The 25,273-nt window shown below is 53.7% G+C and overlaps 1 protein-coding gene across 1 annotated transcript in view; it reads right to left on the reverse strand.

Moving 5' to 3' along the window:
• Positions 1-25,273, reverse strand: part of NTNG2 (netrin G2) — a 68,777-nt gene that overhangs the window by 22,039 nt on the left and 21,465 nt on the right. The window contains exon 3 of the mRNA XM_060101853.1: positions 16,090-16,733. Within this exon, the coding sequence (XP_059957836.1) occupies positions 16,090-16,733 (644 nt within the window). The remainder of the gene's footprint in view (positions 1-16,089; positions 16,734-25,273) is intronic.

A 25,273-nucleotide genomic window follows, 5' to 3' on the forward strand; every position in this document is an offset into this window, starting at 1 on the left:
ACAGAATCCTTGTGAAAACCCAGAAGGCATCACTCTTCCCATTTTATAGGTAAGGATATAAGACTGTAGTAGGTCGTGTCACAAACTCACCCCCAGGTCTCTGGGTAGAAGAGGCTGGATTTGAACCCAGAACTATTGGGTGCCAGACTTGGACTTCATCACCATTTTATTGGCCTGTCTCTCCCGGCACTTGCCTTATGTTGATTCCACTTGGATAATGAAGGCCAGTGGGGAGGGGCCACCGGACAGATACTCCCAAGCCCATTACCAATTCTGAGGCCCAGCCTTAGGCAAGGAAATGCAGGAGAAAAAAGCTCCCTTTCCTAACTTTCTTTCTAACCCCATCTGCAGCCTGTGTCTAGACGTAGGTGGGTGGTCCAGACTCCTGGCTCTACCGCTGGCCCGAGAATTCCTCCTGCATCCATGCGATCAATTTTCCTAGGGAATTACTTTCTGAATTTGACCTTTGAGAACCATCAGTCTCACCAGAAAGCCATCACCTGAGCCGCCTGACCCCGCTACACAGCACTTTTCGGCTCATCCATCAGGGAACATTATTTAATAATGGAAGAGGGACAGGGCAAGGCCGGCCAGCCCATGGGGCCTGGCATTGGCCAGCAGTACACTCCCAGCCCATCAGGATCTGCTGCCTGCCCCATCACAGAATCCCAGGGCTTTGACCCTTTGGATGGCAGCAGGAGTGGCTCCATCAGAATGGGGGGTAACGGAGGGACAGAGACACTGAGTCAGCAGCCAGAGTCAGAGCAGATTCCCCTGCTCCTGATTTGCCTGGGTGACCTTGAGTGAGTCACTTCTCCGGATCTCAGACCTTTCGTTTGCAATTTGGAAGGGTTGAATTACATCTTAGCTTTTCAACTTTTCTATTTAGTTGTTCATGGGTGCCTAATATACTGTTTGGCACGCAGTGGGCTCTCAATCAATAGCGGCTGAATGAATGAAGGAGGAAAGGAAGGGAGGGAGGAGACCATGCACAGAAGCTCTTTGCACAGCATCTGGCACGGATGAGCCTTCACGGCTCAGTGAAAGCCAGGCGGTATCGCGGCTGGAGCAGTGTGGTGGCAGGTGACTGCAGGGTCTTAGTCTCCGGATCCATAAAACTGGGGACTTGACGGTTTCCACGGGACAGGGCTATTGAGAGGATGAAGATGGGCTGGCCCATGGGGCGTGCTCAGCACGGGGTCGGGCACATAGGGAGCCCCCCATAAATACCAGCTGCTTTGCCATTGCTAATGGCCAACAAGTGACATCGGTGGGAATCTGGGGAGATCCCCAGGAACAAAGATTGTCCTTATTCGGCAGCCCCCAGGTGCCCAGCCCCAAGGGACAGGTCCCCTTATCCATGCTGTCCTGCCAACACCCTACCCCAGAGCCCCCCGCCGCCGAGATCAGCTGGCCTTTTCTCCAGGCCCCTTGGGACACGCCCACTGTCCTCTTAGAGTCGCTTCCATGAAGGGCCTCCTGTCACTACAATTGCCAGATTTAGTAAATAAAAATATAGCATGCCTAGTTAACTTTGAATTTAAGGTAAACACTGAATAATTTTTTAGTATAAGTACAGGCGTGTCTCGGAGATATTGCAGGTTCAGTTTCAGACCAATAAAGCAAATATCACAATAAAACGAGTCACATGTGTTTTTTTGGTTTTCCAGTGCATATAAAAGTTATGTTTACACTATACTGTAGTCTATTAAGTGTGCAATAGTATTATATCTAAAAACATGTACATACCTTGACTAAAAAAATATTATATTGCAAAAAATGTTAACCATCAACTGAGCCTTTGGTGAGTTGTAGCAGTAACATCACATCACATCACTGATCACCACAACCAATGTAACAATAATGAAAAAAAAGTTTGAAGTCGTGTGGGAATTACCAAAATGTGACACAGAGACCTGAAGTGAGCAAACACTGTTGGAAAAACAGCACCGATTGGCTTGCTCGATGCAGGGTTGCCACAACCTTCAATTTGTAAAAAAACACATTATCTGCGAAGTTCAATAAAGGGAGAGCAATAAAACAAGGTTTGCCTGTATGTGTCCCATGAAATATCTGGGACACACGCTTACACTAAAAAAATTGTTTGTGGTTCATCGGAAATTCAGATTTAGCTGGCATCCTGCATTTTATCTGGCAGCCCTACCTGCCACCCCTGCTCACCCACATGGTGAGCCATGGCCCTCTGGCCCGACCCCTGACCCCTCTCAAGGCCTGGCCTGGGTGTCCCCACCCACCCATCAGAAGCTGGCCGGGCTGCCTGCCCTCCAGAGAGGAGGCCACGGCTGCCTTCTCCTCTAAGTCACTAAGTTGTTTCTTTTTCTCTAGTTGATGAGTCCCTAACGAGCCCCAGGGGACCATGATGGAGGCAGAACAGAGTCTCACTTGCACGGGAAGACCATCCCAGACAACCCAAGTTCTCAGGGAAATGTGCCCTGCTCTTGCCAGGAGGAGACTGACGTGCTGACTTCACCCACTCCTGTCCACCTGCCGGGCCCGGCCGGGGGCCTGACAGCCGCACGAAGCAGTTGTCGGGACGGCAGGGGCACCAGCCCGTACCAGGCGCCAGCGTGCCCTGCTCTGCAGGGAGGGGCAGGCAGTGCCTGGGAGCTGCTGGCGGGAGTGCCATCTGGACACGGACCTGGCACCAGTGCGCCACGAAGACCGAAAATCGTGAGCCGGGCCCCCCCCTCCTCAGGGTGAGAGAAGCGGGGTGTATGGAGCGCCTCCCAGACAGGAGGGTGGAGGAATGTAGGTCAACTCCTGGCTGCCGGAAAGAGTGATGTCATCGGCTTCTGGGGGAAAGATGGGGAAGTGGTAGGTTTAGGCGAGCGAGAGAGCCGGGGGCCGGAGCCAGGCAGGGAGGAGGGGGCCGGGGCTGGCTCCCCTCAATGGGCAAACCTGCCAGGATTTCAGGGCAGTCACAGGGACCCCACGGTGAGCACAGGTGGGGAGCCCGGGAGAGCCCAGGACCCCGGAGGGTCTTGGTAATTGATCACCTCTTCCTGGTGTCTCTCCCACTTCTTTTATCACTTGTCCAAACACCATTGCATATGGAGCCTTCTGGGAGTGGATGGGTGTATTTCTGACACCTTGAAGGCCAGAGTCGCTTGAAACAAACTTCTATTTTAAAGCCGCCGGCAGTGTCTTCCTATTTCTCTTGTCAGAGAGAGCATTTATTTCTGGGGAAAGACTGTTCTTTTGTTTGGGGAAAAATAGTTCAGTGGGCTGTTGGGTTTATAGGGAAGCAAACCCCAAGCCTATGCTGGCCTGGAGATGTTAGCACGTGAGGGTGGACACATGCGGGAGAAGGCTGACCTCGAGAAGGGCACTTCCCTTGTGGAGGGGCTCATGCATCTGGGGCTGGAGGCCTGGACTCCAGGGAGGAAGGATGCGGCCATGAGAGGGGGCTGGGGGCTCACGACAGAGGTGGTCCAGGGGCTGCCCCTCCCAGGCAGCAGGTGGCCACAGCCAATGTCCGGGTCTCCAGGTCAGTGCTGGTTAATGGCCATCCTTTGAAGGGTTCTCTTTGTACGTGATCGTTCTCCTCCACTCGCCCCAGCCTGTGAGTCCACGTGTGATGGATCCCTGTGGCCTGGGGGTGTCAGATCTTCTTTGGGGGATTAAGGGAGAGCCCGTGTCCTCGGCTGGTGCCCAGCTGCGTGGAGAGATTGGCAGCCTTCAAGGAAGCAAGCAATGGTCAGGAGAACCGCCCCTGATCCCAGAGGGGCTGGATCAAGAGGTGACCAGTAATGAGAAGGCCATAGTTGGGGATCTTGTTCAGGGAAGCCTGTAAAATATTGGACTCATAGCTAATTAGTGGAATGGGGGCAGGGCTAGGGTACTAGTGGAAAGAGGGCTCCTGGATGCTGGAGAACTTGAACCGTCTGGGTCAAAAGGCTTCAAGTCAAGGCCTGAGACCCCGAGAAGAGGGGGCACTGAAAGCCGAGCTGTGGGGCACAGTGTGCGAGGCCTCGGCCACCTGGCGTGACCTGGCTCTCTCGGGGTAATGTGGATAAATGCCGGCTGCTGCATCTCCTGGAACGCAGTCAGGCTGGCAATTGAGTTCATTGCCAAATCAGATTTGGGCTTCTGTGCGAAGTCCTTTTATATTAAGTGCTTTAACGTACATCACCTCCTCCAGTCTATTGATAAATCCTATTACCCATTATGAAGCCAGAGGCAGCTTCCCAGCCAACAGGAGAGAGGCCGATGGAGGGGTGTTGGGGGGCTCGGGCGTGTGGCCTGGGGGAGACACGGTGGGTATGACCAGGCTGGTTGACTAAAGCAAGCTCACCTCTTCCCCTGTGGGAGGGCTCAACACCCTGGAGGGAAGGGCCAGGCCTGGGTTGGGGGAGGGGGGGGGAAATGTGAGGAGTGCTGGGCGTGATGGTGGAGCGGCAGCGATGGGGTGGTGGGGGTCAGCCAGCCCGTTGGTTTTGTCTACCCACCTCCTGGCTCCCGGGTTCCAGACCCCTTCTCCTCCGAAAGAGTTATGGATATTAAGACCCATTTGTTCATGTAAGTGAGTTCATTTGTTCATGAATGAATGAGCGGATGATTTCAACGAATACACAGCATTCCTGCCTGGTTCTCAGTGCTGGCCTTACAGGGTCAAGAACACAGACCCAGAGCCTGTTCTCTCAGAGCTCAGAGCCCGGGGTGGGGAAGGGGGAGGGCAGCTGGGTACGGGAGTGTGTGTGCAGCAACGCACCTGTGACATGCAGTGGGACTGCTGTGCTCTTTGAAGGCCAGAGGAGGGGAGGCAAGGGCTGGCCGCCCAGATCTCCAGCCTGCGGGGACCCCGGAGGGGCATCTCTGAGCCAAGCCCTGAGGAATGAGGCGTTTGCCAGACGGGAGGGGTGGACGGGGTGCGTTGTGCTCCAGGCAGGAGCAGCAGCCCAGAGGCGAGTCAGAGGGACCCAGCTCCGGGCAGGGGGCTGGCCTGTGAGGACTCAGGGCCCAGGCTGCCCAGGGAGGTGAGAGGAGGGATGTGTGGTCCATGGGAACGGAGTTTCTAAGGTCAACGGGAAGCCGCTGAAGGGTGTTGTTCAGGGCAGTGACGTGACTGGGTTTGGGTTTGGGGAAAAACCTCCGCGTGGAAGGGGCAAGGCTGAAGGGGGCAAGGCCAGTCCTCTCCCCAAACAAAATCCTGATGCGGCGTGTGCCCCTCTCCATGGGGCAGGGGTAGTGATGGGGTCCATGTAGGAAACTGCTCAGGCTGACAGAGTGGGATGGGAGGCGTGGGTAGGAATCCAGAGGTGGTCACACCGGTCAGAACGGCCATCATTAAAAAGTCTACAAATAACAAATGCTGGAGAAGGTGTGGAGAAAAGGGAACCCCCCTACACTGTTGGCGGGAATGTAAGTTGGTGCTGCTACTATGGAGAACAGTATGGAGGTTCCTCAGAAACTAAAAACAGAATTACCATATGATCCAGCAATCGAACTGCTGGGTATATATCCAGACGAAACTCTAATTCAAAAAGCTACATGCACCCCTATGTTCATAGCAGCACTATTCACAATAGCCAAGACACGGAGCAACGTAAATGTCCATTGACAGATGAATGGATAAAGAAGATATGGTACATACATACAATGGAATACTACTCAGCCATAAAAAAGAATGAAATAATGCCATTTGCAGCAACATGGATGGACCTAGGGGTGATCATACTAAGTGAAGTAAGTCAGAAAGAGAAAGACAAATACTATGTGATATCACTTATATGTGGAATCTAAAATATGACACAGATGAACCTAACTATGAAACAGAAACAGATTCACAGACGTAGAGAACAGACTTGTGGTTGCCAAGGGGGAGAGGGTTGGGGGAGGGGTGGAGTGAGAGGTTGGGGTCAGCAGATGTAAGCTTTTATATATAGAATGGATAAACAACAAGGCCCTCCTGTATAGCACAAGGAACTATATTCAATATGATATAGTTATCCTACGATTAAACTATAATGGGAAAAAATATATAAAAAAGAATGTATATATATATGCATAACTGAGTCACTTTGCTGTACACCAGAGATTAACACAACATTGCAAATCAACTATACTTCGATTTAAAAAAAGATATTAAAAAAAAAGGAATCCAGAGGTGGGCATTTCCCCACAGAGTGGAAAGAGGCAACTCCAAATGGGGGCGAGGCACCCAGACTCCCCGAGGCCAGGGCAGCCCAGACGAGGCCCCTCATTGACCCTGGGCTCCTGCAGGAGCCTCGGCTTTGTCCTACGGGTCAGCCTCTGTGAGCTGGGTTGCGTGAAGGCTGTGGAGCGTGTGATGTGTATGTGACCGGTGCTTGTAGAAGTGGGTTCACGCGTGCAGGTGGGGCAGGGACATGTGTACATATAAGGGAGCACCTGTAAATCTAAAACGTGCTTGAGGGACTTCCCTGGTGGTCCAGTGGTTAAGACTCCGCGCTCCCAATGCAGGGGCCCCGGGTTCAATCCCTGGTCAGGGAACTATATTCCGCACGTCGCAGAGAAGATCCCGCGTGCCGTGACTAAGACCCGACGTGACCAAATAAATAAATAAATTAAAAATAAATAAATAAAACATGCTTGATGTGGGCAGCGTGCCAGCAAACCTTCAAAATGACCCACTCCAGGCTCCCCCTGTTGTGGGGTAGAGAAGCGGCCCAGCCGGGGCAGGAGTCCCCACTCCAGCCCTGTCTGTCCTGCCCATGCCTCATTAGCCTCAGTTACAGCTAATAAGGTCCCTCCAATCGCCAAGCTGGGGGCGGGGCAGAGAGCCAGACAGGAGCAGAGATCCAGGGATTCAACTTGGCTGGAGAGGGTCCCCCAGGTGAGCGACGTACCCGTGGAAATGGGGTTTTGTTCAGGTAACTAAATACTGACTGCTTACAAATAACAAGGGCTCCCATTTCCCAAGCACCTACTGCACGTCGGGCCTTGAGCTGACCTACAAGTTCTCACACAGTCCTCAAAACAGTAGGATCCCATTTCACAGATGGGGAAACTGAGGCTCAGGAAAATTCAAGAGACTTGCCCTGGACCATAAACTAGCAAATGAAAGAGTCTGAATTCAAACGCAGTCTTCTCTTTGACACCAAGATGTGCCGCTATCGACTCCTTACAAAGAGACCTCGGAGCCCCGAGGATGGCTGCCCTTGGTTGCCGGGAAGATATGGGGTCTTTAGAAGTGTAAGACGCGGGGTTTCTGGCCTAAGTATTGTCTGTCAGCCCGCACCTGTTCTCTTCTCCTTGTACAACGTGGAAGCCCGCCCCCCGCCACCCCATCCTCTCAAGGCCCTCCACCCCGCGCTGATGGCTTTCTCCAGCACTTTCCCCTCCTGTTCCTTTCTGTTATCTCTGCATCATCACCAGAACCCCAGGTTGCTGCGGTCCCTCCCTCTTTTCAGGAAGAAACCTTTCCTCCCCTCAAACTCCCCACCAGCTTGTACTCCATTTCCCTGCTCCCTTTCATGATCAAACCTCTTGAAAGCCTTATCAACACCACTTTTGGTTTTTTTAACCCCTCATTCATTCTTTTAAAATTTTCTGCATTCACCCTGAAATCCACCCAAGATGGGCTTTGTCCCTGACTCCCCCATATCTGCTCTCCCAAGGTCACCTTTGACCTCCATGTTGCTAAGGCCACGGACCCACCTGGCTGTCCTCTGTCTGGACCCCTCAGTGGCACTGGACACTGATGCCCATGCCCCCTGGACAGGCTCCGCCCGCTGGGCTTTGGGGCACCATCCTTCCCGATTTTCTCCCCTCTATGGCTCCTTGCTCTCCATGTCCTGCCTTCACTGTCCAACTTCCCAGGGCTCCATCCCAGGCCAGCCCTCACCTTCCTCCTCGTTCTCAGAGCCTCACACGCTCCCATGGCATCGCAGGTCATCTCTAAGCCCAGGACTCCTGGGTTGCCTGCCCTTCAGACTTGGACGTCCAAATGCTCCCATGCCTCAAGGGCACCTCACAGCAACAGGTCAAAACAGAACTCTGGGGCTTCCCTTGTGGCGCAGTGGTTGAGAGTCCGCCTGCCGATGCAGGGGACACGGGTTCGTGCCCCGATCCGGGAGGATGCCCCATGCCGCAGAGCGGCTGGGCCCGTGAGTCATGGCCGCTGAGCCTGCGCGTCCGGAGCCTGTGCTCCACAACGGGAGAGGCCACAACAGTGAGAGGCCCGCGTATGGCAAAAAAAGAAAAAGTGTATAGTTCAGTGACATTAAGTACATTCACGTTATTGTGCAACTACCATCAATATCCTTCTCTAGGGACTTCCCTGGTCGTCTAGTGGTTAGGACTCAGTGCTTTCACCACCGTGGCCAGGGTTCAATCCCTAGTCAGGAAACTAAGATCCTGCAAGCTGTGCAGCACCACCAAAAATAAAATAAAATTAACAAACAAATAAATAAAAGCAATTACCTTTAAAAAATATCCTTTTCCATGGGGAGGGGGAAGGGTAAGCTGTGACAAAGTGAGAGAGAGGCATGGACATATATACACTACCAAACGTAAGGTAGATAGCTAGTGAGGAGCAGTTGCATAGCACAGGGAGATCAGCTCGGTGCTTTGTGACCACCTAGAGGCTTGGGATAGGGAGGGTGGGATGGAGGGAGACGCAAGAGGGAAGAGATATGGGAACATATGTATATGTATAACTGATTCACTTTGTTATAAAGCAGAAACTAACCCACCATTGTAAAGCAATTATACTCCAATAAAGATGTAAAAAATAAATAAATAAATGATTTTGATCCGTAAAAAAAAGAAAAATCCTTTTCCAGAACAGTTACATCATCCCAAACAGAAACTCTATACTCTCTAAATAACTCTCCATTCCCCCCTCCCTCCAGCCCCTGGCAACCTTATCCTATTTTCCATCTCTATGAATTTGCCTGTTCCCGGTGCCTTACATATGTGGACTCACACAGTATTTGTCCTTCTGTCTGGTTTATATCATCCACGTTGTAGCAGGTGTCAGGATTTCCTTCCTTTTCAAGGCTGAATAATATTCCATGGTGTGTATAGACCGCATTTTGTTAATCCATCATCAGTTGATGGACACCTGGGTTATTTCCACCTTTCCACCATGCGAATAATGCTGCTAGGAACATGGATGCACAAATATCTATTCAAGTCTCTGCTTTCAGTTCTTTTGGGTATATACCCTGGAGTGGAACTGCTGGATCATATGGGAATTCTGTGTTTAATTTTTTGAGGAAGCAAAAAACTGTTTTCCACAGCAGCTGCACCATTTTACATTCCTACCAATAGCGCACACGGGTTCATATTTGTCCACATCCTTGCCAACACTCGTTGCTTTCTGTTTTTCTGACAGTAGTCATCCTAAGGGGGCACCTCCATCTACTTCTTAACCTCCAAGCCTCAGTTTCCTCATCTGCGTACTGGGGACAATGACCCTCAAGGGGCAGGACTCCATGAGGAAACACACATACGGGACTTAGAATACCACATGGCCCATAAGAACTGCTCAGCAATGACAGCTAATGTTACTGAAGGGGGGGAGCCCCACCCCGCAACCCCAGGTGGGGGTCACAGAGCTACAGGGGTCCGTGCAGGCAGAATAAAATCACACGCTTCACTTCTCGCCCATGTTCCCTGTGGATCAGCGACGGAAGAGACTAGACGGAGGGCGGAGCAAGTACGTGCAGAAAGGCCTCTGCGCTCTCTGATCCCCTCCCCCTCCCCTACACACACACACACACACACACACACACACACACACGTGCACAAAGCCTTCTTCCCTCCTGCGGTTTCTATTCTCATCCTAAGTTCCGTCTATCTCCAGTTACTGGGTGATCAATACGGCAGGACATTTATGGAAGAAGACAAGAAGGCAAGAAAGGGGCAGGGGGTCAAGGGAGGAGAAAACCAGGCGGGCGCTGGCTGGCCCAGGGCCTTGGATGAGAAGCCAGACCCCAGCAGCATCTGGGAAAGCCGGTGGATTCTCACACCTACCAAATTTTACAATGGTATCTATAGTTCCTGTTCACTTAATCAATGGTGTACAGATCAGGTGCACAGGACCTTCATCTGATGCGTGGGACCTCTCTCCATCATCTCCCACCAACACCACCCTGCTTGGCTTGAATACCTCCAAGAATGGGGAACTCACTCTTCCTTTCCTGTCCTTGGCTGGCTAAGGCCCAGCTGGACTGGTTCCCTGGAGCCTCCAAGAGTTTTCTGGGTGGAGGACTTTGCCCTGGGGCAGGGCCTGAGGGTGAGAATAGGATGACCATTTCCCCTTCCCTCTGCCCCAGACCCAGAGTTAGCAGGCTGTTTACCTGGAATTTGTCCACACTTCAGATCCCAGGTGCCCGCCCTGCCAGAGGCCTGCAGAATACTGTGAGTGTAGCGGCTATGCTGTCACAACTGTGAGAAGACAGGCAGGTCTCAGAGCAGAGGGGGCACACTGACAGCTTGTGAGCTGCCTTGGGTTGCAGGTGTGTTTTGTTTTACCTGCACAGGATTTTCAAAGAACTTTGAAGTAGGTGCCAGTATTTCAAAAAGCAAGTGATTTCACCTATATATCTGCTATGTGCCTTCTCTCACAACATCAGAAGATGTGGCAACATCTGGTCTGCCTCTCTTCCTGACCTCTCCGGCCACCTAGCCAGAGGAAGGGGACACTAGGGTAAGCTCTTCAAATACATCATTTCACTGAAGCCTCACCCCAAGCTGGTGAGGTCGTTATCATATCTCCATTTTGCAGATGGGAAAACTGAGGCTTAGACAGGTTAAGGCGATCCAGCTAATCAGTGATGGAGGCAGGATTCAAACCCTGGTTGGTCTAATGATGCCAGCTTCTACCTGGGGGTTCCCAACTCTCCACTTCCTTGCGGAGATTTGTAAAGATAAATCTCTTCTGGACCTCGCCCCAAACTTATGGGATCCAGAGCTCTTAGCAGTGGGGCTGGGGAGCCCGTTGTTTTAAAATGCCCTCCTGAGGATTTCCCTGGCGATCCAGTGGTTAAGAATCCACCTTCCAATGCAGGGGACGGGGGGTTGATCTCTGGTTGGGGAACTAAGATCCCACGGGCCGCGGGGGAACTAAGATCTCACATGCCGCGGGGCAACCAAGTCCGCGTGCCGCAGCTAGAGAGAAGCCCACGCGCTGCAACAAAAGATCCCGCATGCCAGATCCCGCGTGCGGCAATGAAGGACCCCATGTGCCGCAACTAAGACCCAACGCAGCCAAAAATAAAATAAATAGATATTTTTAAAATAAATAAATAAAGTAAAATGCTCTCCTGTATGAAGCTGGTTGGATGTGGGCCTGGCTGCCCTTGACCACTGTGTTGGGGGTGCAGGTGGGGGCCTTGTCTTTTCTCCAAGCACCATCTCATTCCTCCTCAAATCCGGTGCCTCCCCGGACTTGCCCAGTTAAAGCCAGCCGCTCTCCCAGTCCACACCTGAGTTTCCCTGTGTGTGGAAGGAGAAAATCGCTCCCACCCCCTCCCAGCCTTCCAGGAATGGGAGCAACTTAACGGGCGGGACCCCCCTCTTCTCTTTATCTCAGACCCAGAGTAAGCGGGCCTGGCAAGGCTGTTTTGCCTGGTCCTGAAGGGAGGGGAGGCCGGTGGTGGGCCGGGACCTCCAGGTGCTGGAGGCTACTTTGCTTCCTGCACCGCTGCCCTGTGGGGCTGCGGTTCTCTCTCCTTCTTCCTCTCACCCCCTGATTTGTACCAGGTCCTCATCCCCAGGGGCCTGGGCTTCTCCATCTGCTCCATCCTCCTCCCCCAGAACCAGGTGCTTGCTGGCTGGAAATAGCTGACATGAGTGACAGGGCTGGAAGCATCCATGGTATCAAAGACCTTTAGATTCCATAGAGAGATGGACTTGAGCTTGGGCACACTTGGGTTGGACCTTGACTGTTTGGTGTTCAGTTTCGCTGTGTGATCTACTTATGTCCCCTGACCTCGGCCTCCTTATCTAAAAACACAAGGTGGTGGGACTTCTCTGGTGGTCCAGTGGCTAAGACTCTGTGCTCCCAATGCAGGGGGCCTGGGTTCGATCCCTGGTCAGGGAACTAGATCCCACATGCTTCAACTAAGAGTTCGCATGCCGCAACTAAGACCCGGCACAGCCAAATACATACATACATACATACATACATACATACATAAATAAATAAAGACACGAGGTGGAGGGGAATGCCGTCCCTCTGGGAAAGGCTCTATGGGGTGGAGATCAGGTCTGGCTTGCTCAATGCACCAGCTTGTGGGGTCTTAGAGATTTAATAACCATGTGGGAAGTGAATGACTATTGATTAACTAAGATGCATGTAAGCCCTTAGCTCACTGCTCAGCAGGAAAGGAGCCCATAGCAAACACTCAATAAATATCCGCTACTATTGTTAGCAGGCCACAGGGGGAGGCACCGTGTAACTCTGGGTCATGAAATTCTGAGCAAATACCAGAACAGGTTCAGTTTGAAATCCCAGCACCCGAGAGCCCCAGGATCCTCAGGTCACACTCAGGAACACCAAGAGCGTCATCTGGGTGGGCCCACGGGCACCTTTGCCACCCCATCCTGCCTCTCTGGCCTCTCTGGCTCCCAGGCACAGCTGGACTTCCCCACCTGGAATTTAAAAAGGAAAAGTAGAGGAAGTCACAGCCCATTGCTGAAGCATCTAACCAGACCTAATTAATCGATTAGCCAAGCTGCCACTTTCCTGCCAACCAGCCGCCTGAAGAGTACTTACTTTATCTGTGAATTGATTGCGTATTTTCACCACCATTACAGCTAATCCCCACCACCCACAGAGGCTGGGTGCCAGCGGGAACTGGAAGCTGCCGGGCAGGGACCGCCCTGCCACGTTGCCAGGGAGGCACGGGCTCCAGGCAGCCCCAGGCCTCAGGTTACAGACAGGAAACTGAGGTCCTAGAGAGGAGTGCTGAGGGGCGGGGCTGGAACCCAGCTCCCCTGACCCCCAGGTCACCTGGCACCAGAACAGCCCTCTTGATTCAGATGAGGCTGAAAAGCTGAGACGCTCTCCTGCCCCCCTCTGTCCCTCCCCAAATACGATCTGCCCCACTTCTGCATCTCAGAGTCCTTCCTAAGAGAAAAATGACCTTCACCCCTGGCTGAGGTGTAAGGGGCCCTACAGGTCCTGGCTGTCACCCTCCAGCGCAGACCCTGCAGCCGGCCCGGACCTCAGGACCCTGCACGAGCCGCCTAATGAAGTGGCAGGCGGGCCCTTGATTAGACTCCTGAAGATGAGGGACACACCCGTAGCAGCCCAAGGAGGTCAGAAAAGGGACCACAGCACCCAGAAGGGATGGGGATCTTGTTCCTACCTCCAAACTGCTAAGCTGTTGGGTTGGTGGATGGGAGGGTCTTAAAAGAACCAGACCGTCGCATCCCCAGGGCTGGCAGGGGTCACCAAGATGACCAACGGCCCAAAGCCTGCACACAGATCCGAGAAACAGGAGCAGGACGTCGATCCTTGACTCCCCGCTACCGCAGTAGCTGCCATGTATCGGGCGGTCTCCAGGCCACTCCTGGTTTAGAACAGCCTCGGCCCCAAGTGCGGGTGGGCTAGGACTCACGGGTGTCAGAACCACAGGCCCCTGCAGGTGCACCTGCCTCACTGCCGCCTGCTGGCCTTGAACTGACCCCACCTCATGAATCGCTTGCCTTGGCCTTGGCCCACCTGGAATCCACACAGAGTCGAAGGAAACTAAAATGCAGACACAGCGGAAAACCAAAACCCCACACCGCCCCTGCCCACCCCTACTCCCCAGGTGTGACCACAGTGAGAAGTTAGTACACAAGCCTCTAGCCTTTCCCCACATCCACGATGCTCCCGGGCCCGGACGGGCTTCTTTCCAATGTCAACGTCAACAGAGAAATCACGTGTGCGGGCATATTATATATTTTACAAAAATGGGATTATACTATACACACCTTGCAGCAAACTGGTTTTTGCACTCATCAGTGATTATATACTCGGGCAGTCTGTAGAGCCTGTCGTGGAAAGCTGCCCAAGGTATGGTGTCCCAGCTGGGTTCTGGTGCAGCCCCTGCCCTAACTGGCCTAAGCCATGCTCCTGGCCCTAATTATGTCCCAACACCCTTGGGTCTCAACTTGGTCCTTCCTCAACCTGCCCCAGTTCTCGGATGCCATTATTTTGAACACGACGTATTTTATTCAATAAACACTTCTTTAGCAGGCGTGACGTGCTAAACCCACAGTAGCTTAAACTACGATGTAATAAACACAAGCTCACAGTAGTTCTGAGTATATCATCAACTCTAACCCTAACTCATTTAGCTTTTACCACGATCCAATGAGAGAAGGATGCTCGTTATCATCCCCATTCTACAGATGGGGAAACTGAGGCACAGAGAGGTCCTCGTCCGGAGGCTCACAGCCTGTCGATGGCAGAGCCGGGAATTCACCCCAGGCCATCTGGCTCCAGAATGCCTACTCCAACTGTCACAGCAGCGGTTCTCAAACGTGAGTGTGTATCCGAATTCTCCAGAGAGCTTATGAAAACACAGATTGCTGGGCCTCACCCCTGGGATTTACGATACAGCAGGTCTGGCACGGGGCCCGAGAATTTGCATTTGTAACAAGTTTCCAAGTGACGCTAATGCTGCCGGTCCAGGAACCACACTTGGAGAGCTCTTGTGCTACACGCTGCCGCCCCTTATGACTGACCCCTTGCTTACCAGCGATGGGCCCCCCCAAGCCTCGCTCTTGAGTGCAGACCAGGGTGTTATATCCGTGGCTTGGGATAAAGGCCTTGCCCCTACTGACCAGCAGGTCATCTGTCGAATGAACAGATGATCTGGGACAGCGTGCGATCATTTTATCATCTGCAGCCTAAAGAGTTCCTGGGAACCAAAGGCTGTTTGAACCTCCTGTGATGGTCTTTGGCCTCCCCCAAAAATGTCCACAAAACATCTTCTTCTCCAAAGCTGTGAGTAAAGGAATAACTCGGCAGGGTTGGGTTGTCACATGCTACATAGTCCAAAGAAAAGTCTGGCCCTTAACTAGCTCCTGGGAGGAGTTTATGAGCCTTGGAATGTCCGCCTAATGAGAGTGTCTTTGTTTACCTGAGGCCTTGGGCCACTCCGGATAATTTACGCTAATGATGTGATTTATGATGGTGGCCTTGGGCCATGTAGTATCAGCATGACCTGTGGGTCAAGGAATTGGGGACCAAGGTCAACCACGTGGGCAGTCAGCCATGCCTACATAACCAATTCCCAATAAAACCCCTGGATACCCAGGCTCGGGCAAGCTCCCCTGGCTGGTGCTACTCCACACGTGCGGTCACACATCGGTGCTGCGCTGGGAGAGGATGACGGGAAGCTCGCACTGCCACCTCCCAGAGCCCTCCTTCTGCACCTTTCTCTGTTGCTGGTTGTAATCTGTATCTTTTCATTGTAACAACAGCAACTGTGGGTATAACGGCTTTGCTAGGCTCTGTGAGTCCTTCTAGCAAATCCTGGAGCCTGAAGGCGGTCTCGGGCACCCCCCCAGACACAAGTGCCCATTCATTGAGTCCGTGGCCAGTTACATTGTACCTCCTGAGCACCAGGCTTTAGCTCAAGCCCCACCCACACTACCCAGGTCTGCTCAGCTCCACCCATCATCTCCAGACCTCCTAGCCCTGGGGCTAGAGGTAGCCTGGGCCCTACAGAGGACATTTATCTTCCACCATTCACCTCCCTCCATAGAAAATCGCAGGTAGCCCCTTTGATGTAACACCAGGTAACATTCCAGGTACCAGGTAATGTCCCAGGTATCACGTAACATCCTAGGTATCAGGTAACATTCCAGGTTATCAGGGAATATCCCAGAAAACAGGTAACATCCTGGGAACAAGATAATATTCCAGGAACCAGGTAACATCCTGGGTACCAGGTAATGTCCCAGGAACCAGGTACTATCCCAGGAACCATGTAACGTCCTACGTACCAGGTAACATCCCAGGTATCAGATAACATGCCAGGAAACAGGTAACATCCTAGGCCTCAGGTAACATTCCAGGTATCTGGTAATATCCCAGGAAGCAGGTAACATCCCGGGTACCAGGTCGCCCCTGGGCCTTACCTGCCCATGACCTCGATGTTGGAGATGGCGTAGAAGTACTTGTAGAGGTTCTCCCGCTGCACATATGTGCCGCCCAGCGCCGGGCGCAGCAGCCGCATGCGCAGGTCGGTGAGGGTGAAGAATTCCTTGAGGCCCTTGGCGCTCTCCAGCCGCGTGTACAAGTTGTCCATGTTGCGCAGGCTAGGGCCGGCGAAGATGGCGAAGCGGTCCCGCACCTCGAAGCGCACGTGCTTCTCCTTCTTGGAGCCGGCCCAGCGCGAGTACTCCTCCGTGCACAGCACCCGGTGGGCACCCGATGCCGACAGGTCGCGGGCCCGGCGGGCGGGCATGCCAAAGGCCTCCATGCAGTCCTCTGCGTAGAACTGGTAGGGCTGCCACGTGCGCCCGTTGTCTAGCGACTTCTCCAGGACCATGACGGTGGGCCGGCCATACTCGAAGGTCACCACCACGTCATCCGTCAGCTCCACGCTCTTGTTCCACGAGAGGGTGATGTTGGCCTCCAGCGGGCTGGGGTAGCGGCTCCACGTGACACTCTGCCAGTAGGTGGCGAGGCCCTCACCCTCCCTGTCGAACATGAGCCGGGGCGGGTGAGCCAGGTCCGGGTTGGAGGCGTCACACTCGTTGCTGCACAGGTAGGGGTTCTCCTGCGGGTGGGGGAGAAGACCAGGGTGGACGCTGACTGCTCTGGGGGGCCCGGGAGCCTTGTCCCAGCCCAGCCCCGGTGTCTGCCCAGAGGTCTCAGAGCCTGTGCTCCGATGTCCGGGCACTAGGAAGCCTCTCTCTTCCGAAGCCCATAAAGACATGCAGCTCTATTGCCTCCCAAGAAAACACATTTGTTCCTACTCTAAGCTCAGACAATCAAGAAGGGCGGGAGCTAGTTACTGCTCCAAGACCCTCCATGGCTCCCCACTGCCTGGAGGATAAAGCCCTACTGCTTTACCTCATTGACTCTGACCTCCCACCATATCTGGAGCCACTGTTCCTGGCCTCCCACCTGAGCACTCCTGTCCTCCAAGCCTCCCTTGTCTGTGCCTCTGAGCCTTTGCAGATGGCGTCCCCTCTCCTCGACATGCCCTTCCGCTCTCTGTCTGCCTCCAAATTCCTACTCACACTTTTTTTTTTCATCTTCATTGGAGTATAATTGCTTTACAATGGTGTGTTAGTTTCTGCTGTATAGCAAAGTGAATCAGCCATATGCACACGTATATCCCCATATCCCCTCCCTCTTGAGCCTCCCTCCCACCCTCCCCATCCCACCCCTCCATATCCCCTCCCTCTTGAGCCTCCCTCCCACCCTCCCCATCCCACCCCTCTAGGTCATTGCAAAACACCGAGCTGACCTCCCTGTGCTATGCAGCTGTTTCCCACTAGCTATCTGTTTTACGTTTGGTAGTGTATATATGTCAACGCTACTCTCTCACTTCACCCCAGCTTACCCTTCCCCCTCCCCGTGTCCTCAAGTCCATTCTCTACGTCTGCGTCTTTATTCCTGCCCCTCCCCTAGGTTCTTCAGCACCATTTCTTTTAGATTCCCTATATATGTGTTAGCATATGGTATTTGTTTCTCTCTTTCCGACTTACTTCACTCTGTATGATAGTCTCTAGGTCCATCCACCTCACTACAAATAGCTCAGTTTTGTTTCTTTTTATGGCTGAGTAATGTTCCATTGTATATATGTGCCACATCTTCTTTATCCATTCATCTGTTGATGGACATTTGACTCTTGAAACATCTCCTACACAGAGACGCCTTCTCAACCCTTCAGACAATACAATTAGTAGCAACAGGAGGGGCGGTGGAAGAAGTCGAAGTCACAGCCACCTGGTGCCCAGCACATTATCTCATTTCTCTCCTGTTTAGTAACTAGCTCACCGCCAATACTCACATTGTGGGAGTGTCAACTCCATGCTCGGGATGAAGCAACGCGGGCTTTGGAAGTTGGTGGCCCTTGCCCGAGGCCCTGCTAGGAAGAGCTGGGGGCCACACTGTGGCCTGTCTCTCACTGGAGCCTGCTCTCTGTCCCCACAGCATGCATGTCTGCCTCACGCACAACCCGGGCTCCTCTCAAGGGGGTGCGCCTTGGGGCAGTCCTTTCCGGGTCTTCGGCACGTGCCTGGCAGGCCCAGTGGGGGACACCGGCTGGGGAAGGCAGGGCACGGGCCCCACACGCTTCCTCTCCCCTCACCCCCGCCTCCGAAAGCTGGCAGCCCACTCCCTGGCCCAGTGGGCTCCAGCCGGGGCTTCCCTCCTCCACAGTTCAAATCCACCCCCCGGGTCTGGTCTGCCGTGTGAACTCACCCAGAGGCCTGAAAATATCACTAACGTGGTGGTTGCCGGGGGTTGGAGGGATGAATCGGGGGGAGCCCAGGGAAGTTTTAGGGCAGCGAAGCCATCTTGTATGACACTGTCATGCTGGATAAATGACATGGTACATTTGTGCAACACCAAGAGGGAACCCTGCTGTCAACGTGGGCTTGCGTTAACAACAACACATCCATGTAACAAAGGTACCACGCTAATGCAAGCTGTTAATAATGGGGCAACTGTGTGGGGAAACGGGTCTTCGGAGCTCTCTGGACCGTCTGCTCCATTTTCGGTGAACCTAAGACTGCTCTAAAAAATAAAGGCCATTAATTAAAAGGAAACACTGTCCCTAAGAACCTCACGCGCCCCAGACCAATTGCAGCTCCTTTGATGAATATTTCAGGGCCCTGGTTTGCTCAGACACAAAGCGGCTTCGATCTGAGTTAAAGCCTCACATTCTAAAATGAGGCATTCGGCTCCCAGTGGCAGTGGGCGCCTTGTCTCCCGAGGGGCCGAGCCGGCATCACCGCAGCGACCTGGGGCCATCAGCTTTGAAGCCCGTTAGTGGAGGACCAGTTCCTAGGCCACCCAGGGATCCTCAGTGGGCAGGTTGGCTCTGGGGTTTACTGAGGCAGGTTCCACCAAAATAGCTCTGTCCTGGGTCCCCTGTGGTACCACTGTCCACCCCACCTGGCCAGACCTGATGATTCCCAGGACCTGGAAAACTTGGGGTGGAAGGGTACAGCATTGAGTCCACCCCCTCACTGAGCAAATGGGGAAACCGAGGCAGGACCGGCCCAGGCCTCCCTGAGGGTGGGAGGGGTTTGAGGATGAGCCTGCTTCTGTCCTGGACAACCTCAGAGGTGTTCTGGAACTCTAGGGACCTCATGCACAACATGGCAGGGAGAGGGGCCTGGCTCGGCCCACGGGGGTCCAAGCTTCCTTGCACTCCAGTTGGCGATCTTGTGATGTCGCCCAGAATGGGGAGAGGCTGAAAGGCCCCATGGGGATGGCTCAATGGCTTGTAGAGTCCAGGCCTGTTGATGAATGGGGGGCAGGCCTGCCTGTGGGGGACAGCCCGCTCCCCAGGCCCGCAGCTGGCTCAGAGCTCACACCTGGACACTGGGGACCGGAAGACACAGTTTGCACCGAAGTGGGCACCCTCCCCTCCCCCGACCCAGCAATCATCCTCTTCCCACAGCTTCCCTTCTTCTACCGTCCCTGGCACCTTGTTATGGAGTATACTGTGCCCCCCCCCAAATTCATATGTTGAAGCCTTAACCTCCAGTACCTCTGAATGTGACTGTATTTAGAAATAGGGTCTTTAAAGGTGAGTACATTAAAATGAGGCCCTTAGGGTGGGCCCTAATCCAATCTGGCTGGTGTCCTTACAAGAAGGGAAAATTTGGATACACAGAGAGACCCCTGGGGTATGTGCACACAGAGGTGACCATGTGAAGAAGCAGCCAGAGGGGCCCATTGGCAAGTCATGGAGAGAAGCCTCAGAAGAAACCAACCTGCCTTGGTCGTCAAGGGTCAAACCTTGACCTTGGACTTCCAGCCTCCAGAACCTGAGAAAATAAATTTCTGTGGTTTAAGCCACCCAGGTCCTAGCAAACTAATACATGCCTCACCCCAAGTGAGCAAAGCGTGGGTCAGGGTGGGAGGAACGGCCAGACGCTCTCTCTGGGGCCCTCCTCTACCAGCCCGCTTCTCAATACGCTGGCACCAGGTGGCATCATGCTACTCTGCCCACCTGGAAATCTATCCACCCAGCCCTGAAGCTGGGCCTTTTCCCCGGCTGTCTCATCCCCTCTCACCTTTGAGCTTGTGCCCCTGCAGCTGCTTCCCCTCCTCTGGGTTTTTAGAGCTTTTCCCCCGTACTTCCTCCAGGAAGCCCACCTTGCCTGATTCAGTTTTGAACCCAGTTCCCTCGTCATTCATCACAGGATTGTTAGTGTGCTTATCTGGGACAGTGTAGTGAAGCCTCCCTATAGGGCTTGGACCTCAGTAACCAGTCACTAAGTTACAGTTATTATGGTCATCCTATTAATTAGTTATTAATAGAATGATAATTAGATGAATAGTAATAGACCTCATATGGAATGTTGATATTATTCCTGTCAACACCCAGCTGCTGTGAAACACCTCACCTCTCCCTTGGTCCTTTTTTTTTTTTTTTTTTTTTTTGGCTTGTGGGACCCTAGTTCCCCAACCAGGGATTGAACCTGGGCCCTCCACAGTGAGAGCGCAGAGTCCTAACCACTGGACCTCCAGGGAATTCCCTCCCCTGGTCCTTCTCCATCCCCCTGCCTATGTTCCCTCACCTGCCCAGCCTCCTGTGGTCCCCATGGCAGGATATTGGATCCCTCACGCCCACCCTGCACCCGGCCTGTCTGTCATCAGGAAGACTGACACAGTCGGCTCTGCCAAGGGACGCGGGGCTCCAACCTGGCTGCCAGAGCCAAGCTGCCCTAACCTGCAGGGCTCACTGCCCCCCCCGCCCCCACCCCGGCCTCAGCCCGGGAAGCAGATGGTCAGAAACTAATGAATCAGCCTGTGTATTTACCAGCCCTGCGCCTGCTGCGGAGTGAGCGGGCTTAATCAACAGCGAGCACAATAAATAAATCCCAAGCCATCGCCAACACAATTCCCTCTCTCCTATTTCTCTTCTTTCTTCCACCGCCCTCCCACCCCAAGATTTCGGAATTCCATTTAACCATTTAGGGGCCAGAGTGCCCCCGACTGAAGGCAGCTACATGCACGTGGTCCTTCCCAAGTACCATTGGCTCATACCCTCATTTTCCTCCTGTTCTTCACTAGGGAGGATTCCGAGAAGGAAGCCTGGGGTGTGAAGGCCGGTTCACCCTGAGCCCCGCACCCTGAGCGATGCTGCATCTGACACGGCTGATCGCTGCGTGTGTGAGGGAGGGGCCGGCAGGGGGCCAGCGTTGGCTGGCCTCCTAGGTCTGCACATTTCTACTCACCTCTGTAAGATCAGATTAACTAATCACCATCAAGACAAAGTGGCCTAATACCGGGGAGAAAGAGCCAGGGATGTTTGGGGCACACCCCTAGCTTCTCAGGATGACAGCAGAGACGAACTTTGATATTATCAAAAGCCGTCATTGTTTCTTTAGACACTTCATGAATATCACCAAAACCAAAAAATCATACCCCTGTTTAAAAACCTTAGGATGTTCTCTGGAAAAATGTAACACATCACGTTTTCCACTTAGGGGACTCATGGGGTCCCATTTCCCCAGTGAGGAACCCTTGTTCTGGGGTCAAACAGTTAAGGAAACTGGTGTTGGGGTCTGAAAGCCTTGGGCTCAATCTTGGCTCAACTCCTTGAGGCTGTGTGACCTTGAGAAAGTTGCTTTGTCTCTCTGAGTCTTTATTTTCTCATCCAATATCACATGAGATAATCTGTATAAAATGCCTAGGAAATGTCCCCAAATGGTAGCAATTATTATTAAACAGCAGCTTCACGTACACTAGGTTGAGGGTTTTCCCAGCAACCTTCCAGGGGAAGAGGTAAGGCTGAAGGGCACCTGGCCCCTTCATGGTGAAGCCAGGAACTTCGCACACGACCCTGACCACAGTGGGCACTGCTGGCTTGAAAGGGCGTGACGATCGTGACATTCACTGAATGCCAACCATGGGCCAGGGCGGGCTGGGCACTGCACATTCATCCCGGCCGCAGCACCCGCAGGAGGTAGGGCATCTCCATTTCCCAGACAAGAAACCAAGTACTTGCCAGCCCTGCATCACTTCCTCTGGATCCTGTGGGACCCCAGCAAGGAAATCTTGGGGAAACCAAGCCCATCATGTCCGCGGCTCACTTATCTCTACAGATACACAAAGGCAAGTCACCTGCAAAGTGGGGCAGCACAGCTGGAGGGGTGAAGGCCGGGGTGCAGGGCGAGGGGAAGGCAGTCAGCCTGGGCACCAGCACAGCAGAGAACGGGGTGGGGACAAATCTCCTCCACAGACACTGAGCAGGAGTCACCTGGACCAACTGTTCTACAGAGAAACATTTCATACCAGGCTTTTCATTGAAGAGACCTTGCAATTGTCTCTTCAGTGCTTTTGCTTTTATGTTATTTTTTTTGTGCAAAGGGTGCAGCTGGAGTCAGAGGCCAGGTTGTAAAGAGCAGAGACAAGCTACCAGCAAAAAATATCATCGAGAGCTTCCATGGTGGCTCAGTGGTTGAGAATCCGCCTGCCAATGCAGGGGACACGGGTTCGAGCCCTGGTCCGGGAAGATCCCACATGCCGCGGAGCAACTAAGCCCGTGCACCACAACTACTGAGCTTGCGTGCCTAGAGCCCGCAAGCCACAACTACTGAGCCCGCGAGCCACAACTACTGAAGCCCACGCGCCTAGAGCCCGTGCTCCACAACAAGAGAAGCCACTGCAATGAGAAGCCCATGCACTGCAACAAAGAGTAGCCCCCACTCGCCGCAACTAGAGAAAGCCCACGCGCAGCAATGAAGACCCAACGCAGCCAATAAATAAATAAATTAATTAATTTTTTAAAATGAAAAAGTTTACAAATATATATATCATCGAGTGGGAAAGCTGACTGTTAGCAGAGATGGAGGTAACCTGCCTGGGGGAAGTCTGTCTATTTGGCTTTCTGGGTCCTTAACCAAGGAGAGCATGGACAGGGCAGTCACCGGAATTGTAAGCAAGTCTTAGGAGGAGGAATAAACAACTTCATGCAGACTGGCCTTGCCATCCAAACCTGTGTTGGGACAAAATCACACCATGGCTGGACACCACCAAAGCAGGTCCGGGTCTTTGCGGAGCAGCGGGCCACAGTGTGGCGGGAAGGGCTTTGCCCTCTGTAACTGGGAGGGCGGGTACAGGGCTCGGCCGCTCACTGGGCACTTGAGCAGTCACTCCACTGCTGTGAGCCTTAGGTTCCCAACTGCAGGGGAAGTACCAGGAGGGGCGTGGCCTCCCCCGCCTCCTTCCCCACTGTAGCCCAGACCTTGGCACTTTCTGGGGACTCAGGAAAGCTCTGTCCAGTGAATGAAAGTCCAGGGAGGCTGTGAAAGCTGACTTCATGGGTGGTCCTGAGAATTGCACCTGGCGCCACGTGGCAAGCACTTTGGGTGGCCTGGGCTTGTGGACAAGGGGTGTAGGAAGAGCATCTTGACTATCACCAGCCCTGTGGCCTGGGCCAAGGGCAAGGTCCACGGCCATGCTTAAGCCCTGCATAAGCTTTATCCTGGAGGATGGGATCCTTTTACTTACATTCTGCAAAGGAAGGGGACTGAGCAATGTCTCAAGGTCACAGGGCTCCGCAGTGGCCGAGGTGGGACAAGAAGCCAGGGCGTCGGGCTTGGACACAAGTCAGGAACTGTGCCCCTCACCCAGAGGGAAAGGTGGCTGGCACCCCAGCCATGCGCCATTCCCCAGAGGCTTGGGTGCCACCGAGGCGTGTGGGCGGACCCAGGGAACAGTTTAGCAGCTGACAGATTTTTTTGAACCCGTCTGCCAAGTTGCTAGCTGAAGTCTCATCCTCAGCCCCACCAACCTCAGCTGGGGCTGGGGCATCTGCGGGTGGGAGGCTGGAGGCGGGGGGCTTCCAGGGAGAGCCCTGAGCAAGGGGGGCTGGGCAAGGACTCGGAACACGGCCTTCCCCAGGGACGCCGGCGGGGCGCTTAGGGGAAGGCGAGGTAGCACGGCTCTGTCTTACAGAACTGGACTTAGGCAGGAGCAACAGTGGGGGGAAGTCAACCCACAGAGGAGCTAACCCCACCCTCCGCCTTGGATGACGCTTCTAGAACTTCTGAGGGAAACTCTTTGGGCCTGGCCGCCGACCCATGAGATCATGGAGATCCCGCAGACTGTCCCTGACCCCGTGTGTGACCTTGGGTGGGGCCTTGCCCTGCCTGTGCCTCGGTTTCCCCATTCATGAAACGACTGAGCTCTGACTCTCACCTCCCCAAGTCCAAGTTCCTCGGTCACCCACACCAGTTTGGAGAAAGGATGCAGAGACACATCCCCACGCCCTCATCCCAGGGAGAAAGCCAGGGTGCCGGGGGAATTCTCCTTAACAAATTATTTCCTATTTATTGGTAAGAAAAGTTGCAGCGGGGATAAATTATTAACAGATCGGAAACGGAGATTCTGCTGGGAGCCGATTCTAATTCTAGCTGCCCTGAGGTCTCTAACTCTCTCCTCCCTCCCTCCCTCCCTCCCTCTGCTCCTCCCCCCGCCCCGCCCCCCTTCTCCTTCTGCAGTTTCATTGATCCCTGTCCCGCCTCTAACTCCTCCCAACCCGATCCCCCAGGCCTCTCTCCCTTCCCTTTTTTTGGTTTATTTCTGAGCAAAAGCCCTGGACAGCAGCAAGGTCACCCCTCCCTGCTCGTGAATCAGCAGAAACCGACCCTCATGTTATTTCAGGGCAGGAGCTGCAGCTGGCCAGGGAGGCTCCTCTTGTAATTTTCTGGTTTTGTTTCTCCTTGGAGCCATTTCTTCCCAGCCTGGCCGTCACTCAGGCAGGGGAAGGTGTCTTCCCAGGGCTCATCCGTCCTGGCAATGAGTCTCCAGAAGCCACAGTGATGTCCTCCCCACCCCCACCGCAGACCCTGATCCCGAGCCAGCCACCGTGGGCATCTCCTGGTCCAAGGTCTGCCTTGGACCCAGCGTCACGGGCCACCTCCTGAGCCTGGCCTGGCCAGGCCGTAACTTAGGAAACGCACTTCAGTTCTGCAGCTGCTTGGAGCAGCCCTCCACTCTACTCCAGCCCCCCTTTCATTTCACCCCTGCCCACATTTACCTCCTTCCAGAACCTTCCGTGACTGAGACTGGATTCTGGGACAGCAGGGGCCGGGTCTGGCTCAGCCTTGCCACACCGCACTC

The sequence above is a fragment of the Mesoplodon densirostris genome, chromosome 6, assembly GCF_025265405.1.
Source record: "Mesoplodon densirostris isolate mMesDen1 chromosome 6, mMesDen1 primary haplotype, whole genome shotgun sequence".
Taxonomy (NCBI): domain Eukaryota; kingdom Metazoa; phylum Chordata; class Mammalia; order Artiodactyla; family Ziphiidae; genus Mesoplodon; species Mesoplodon densirostris.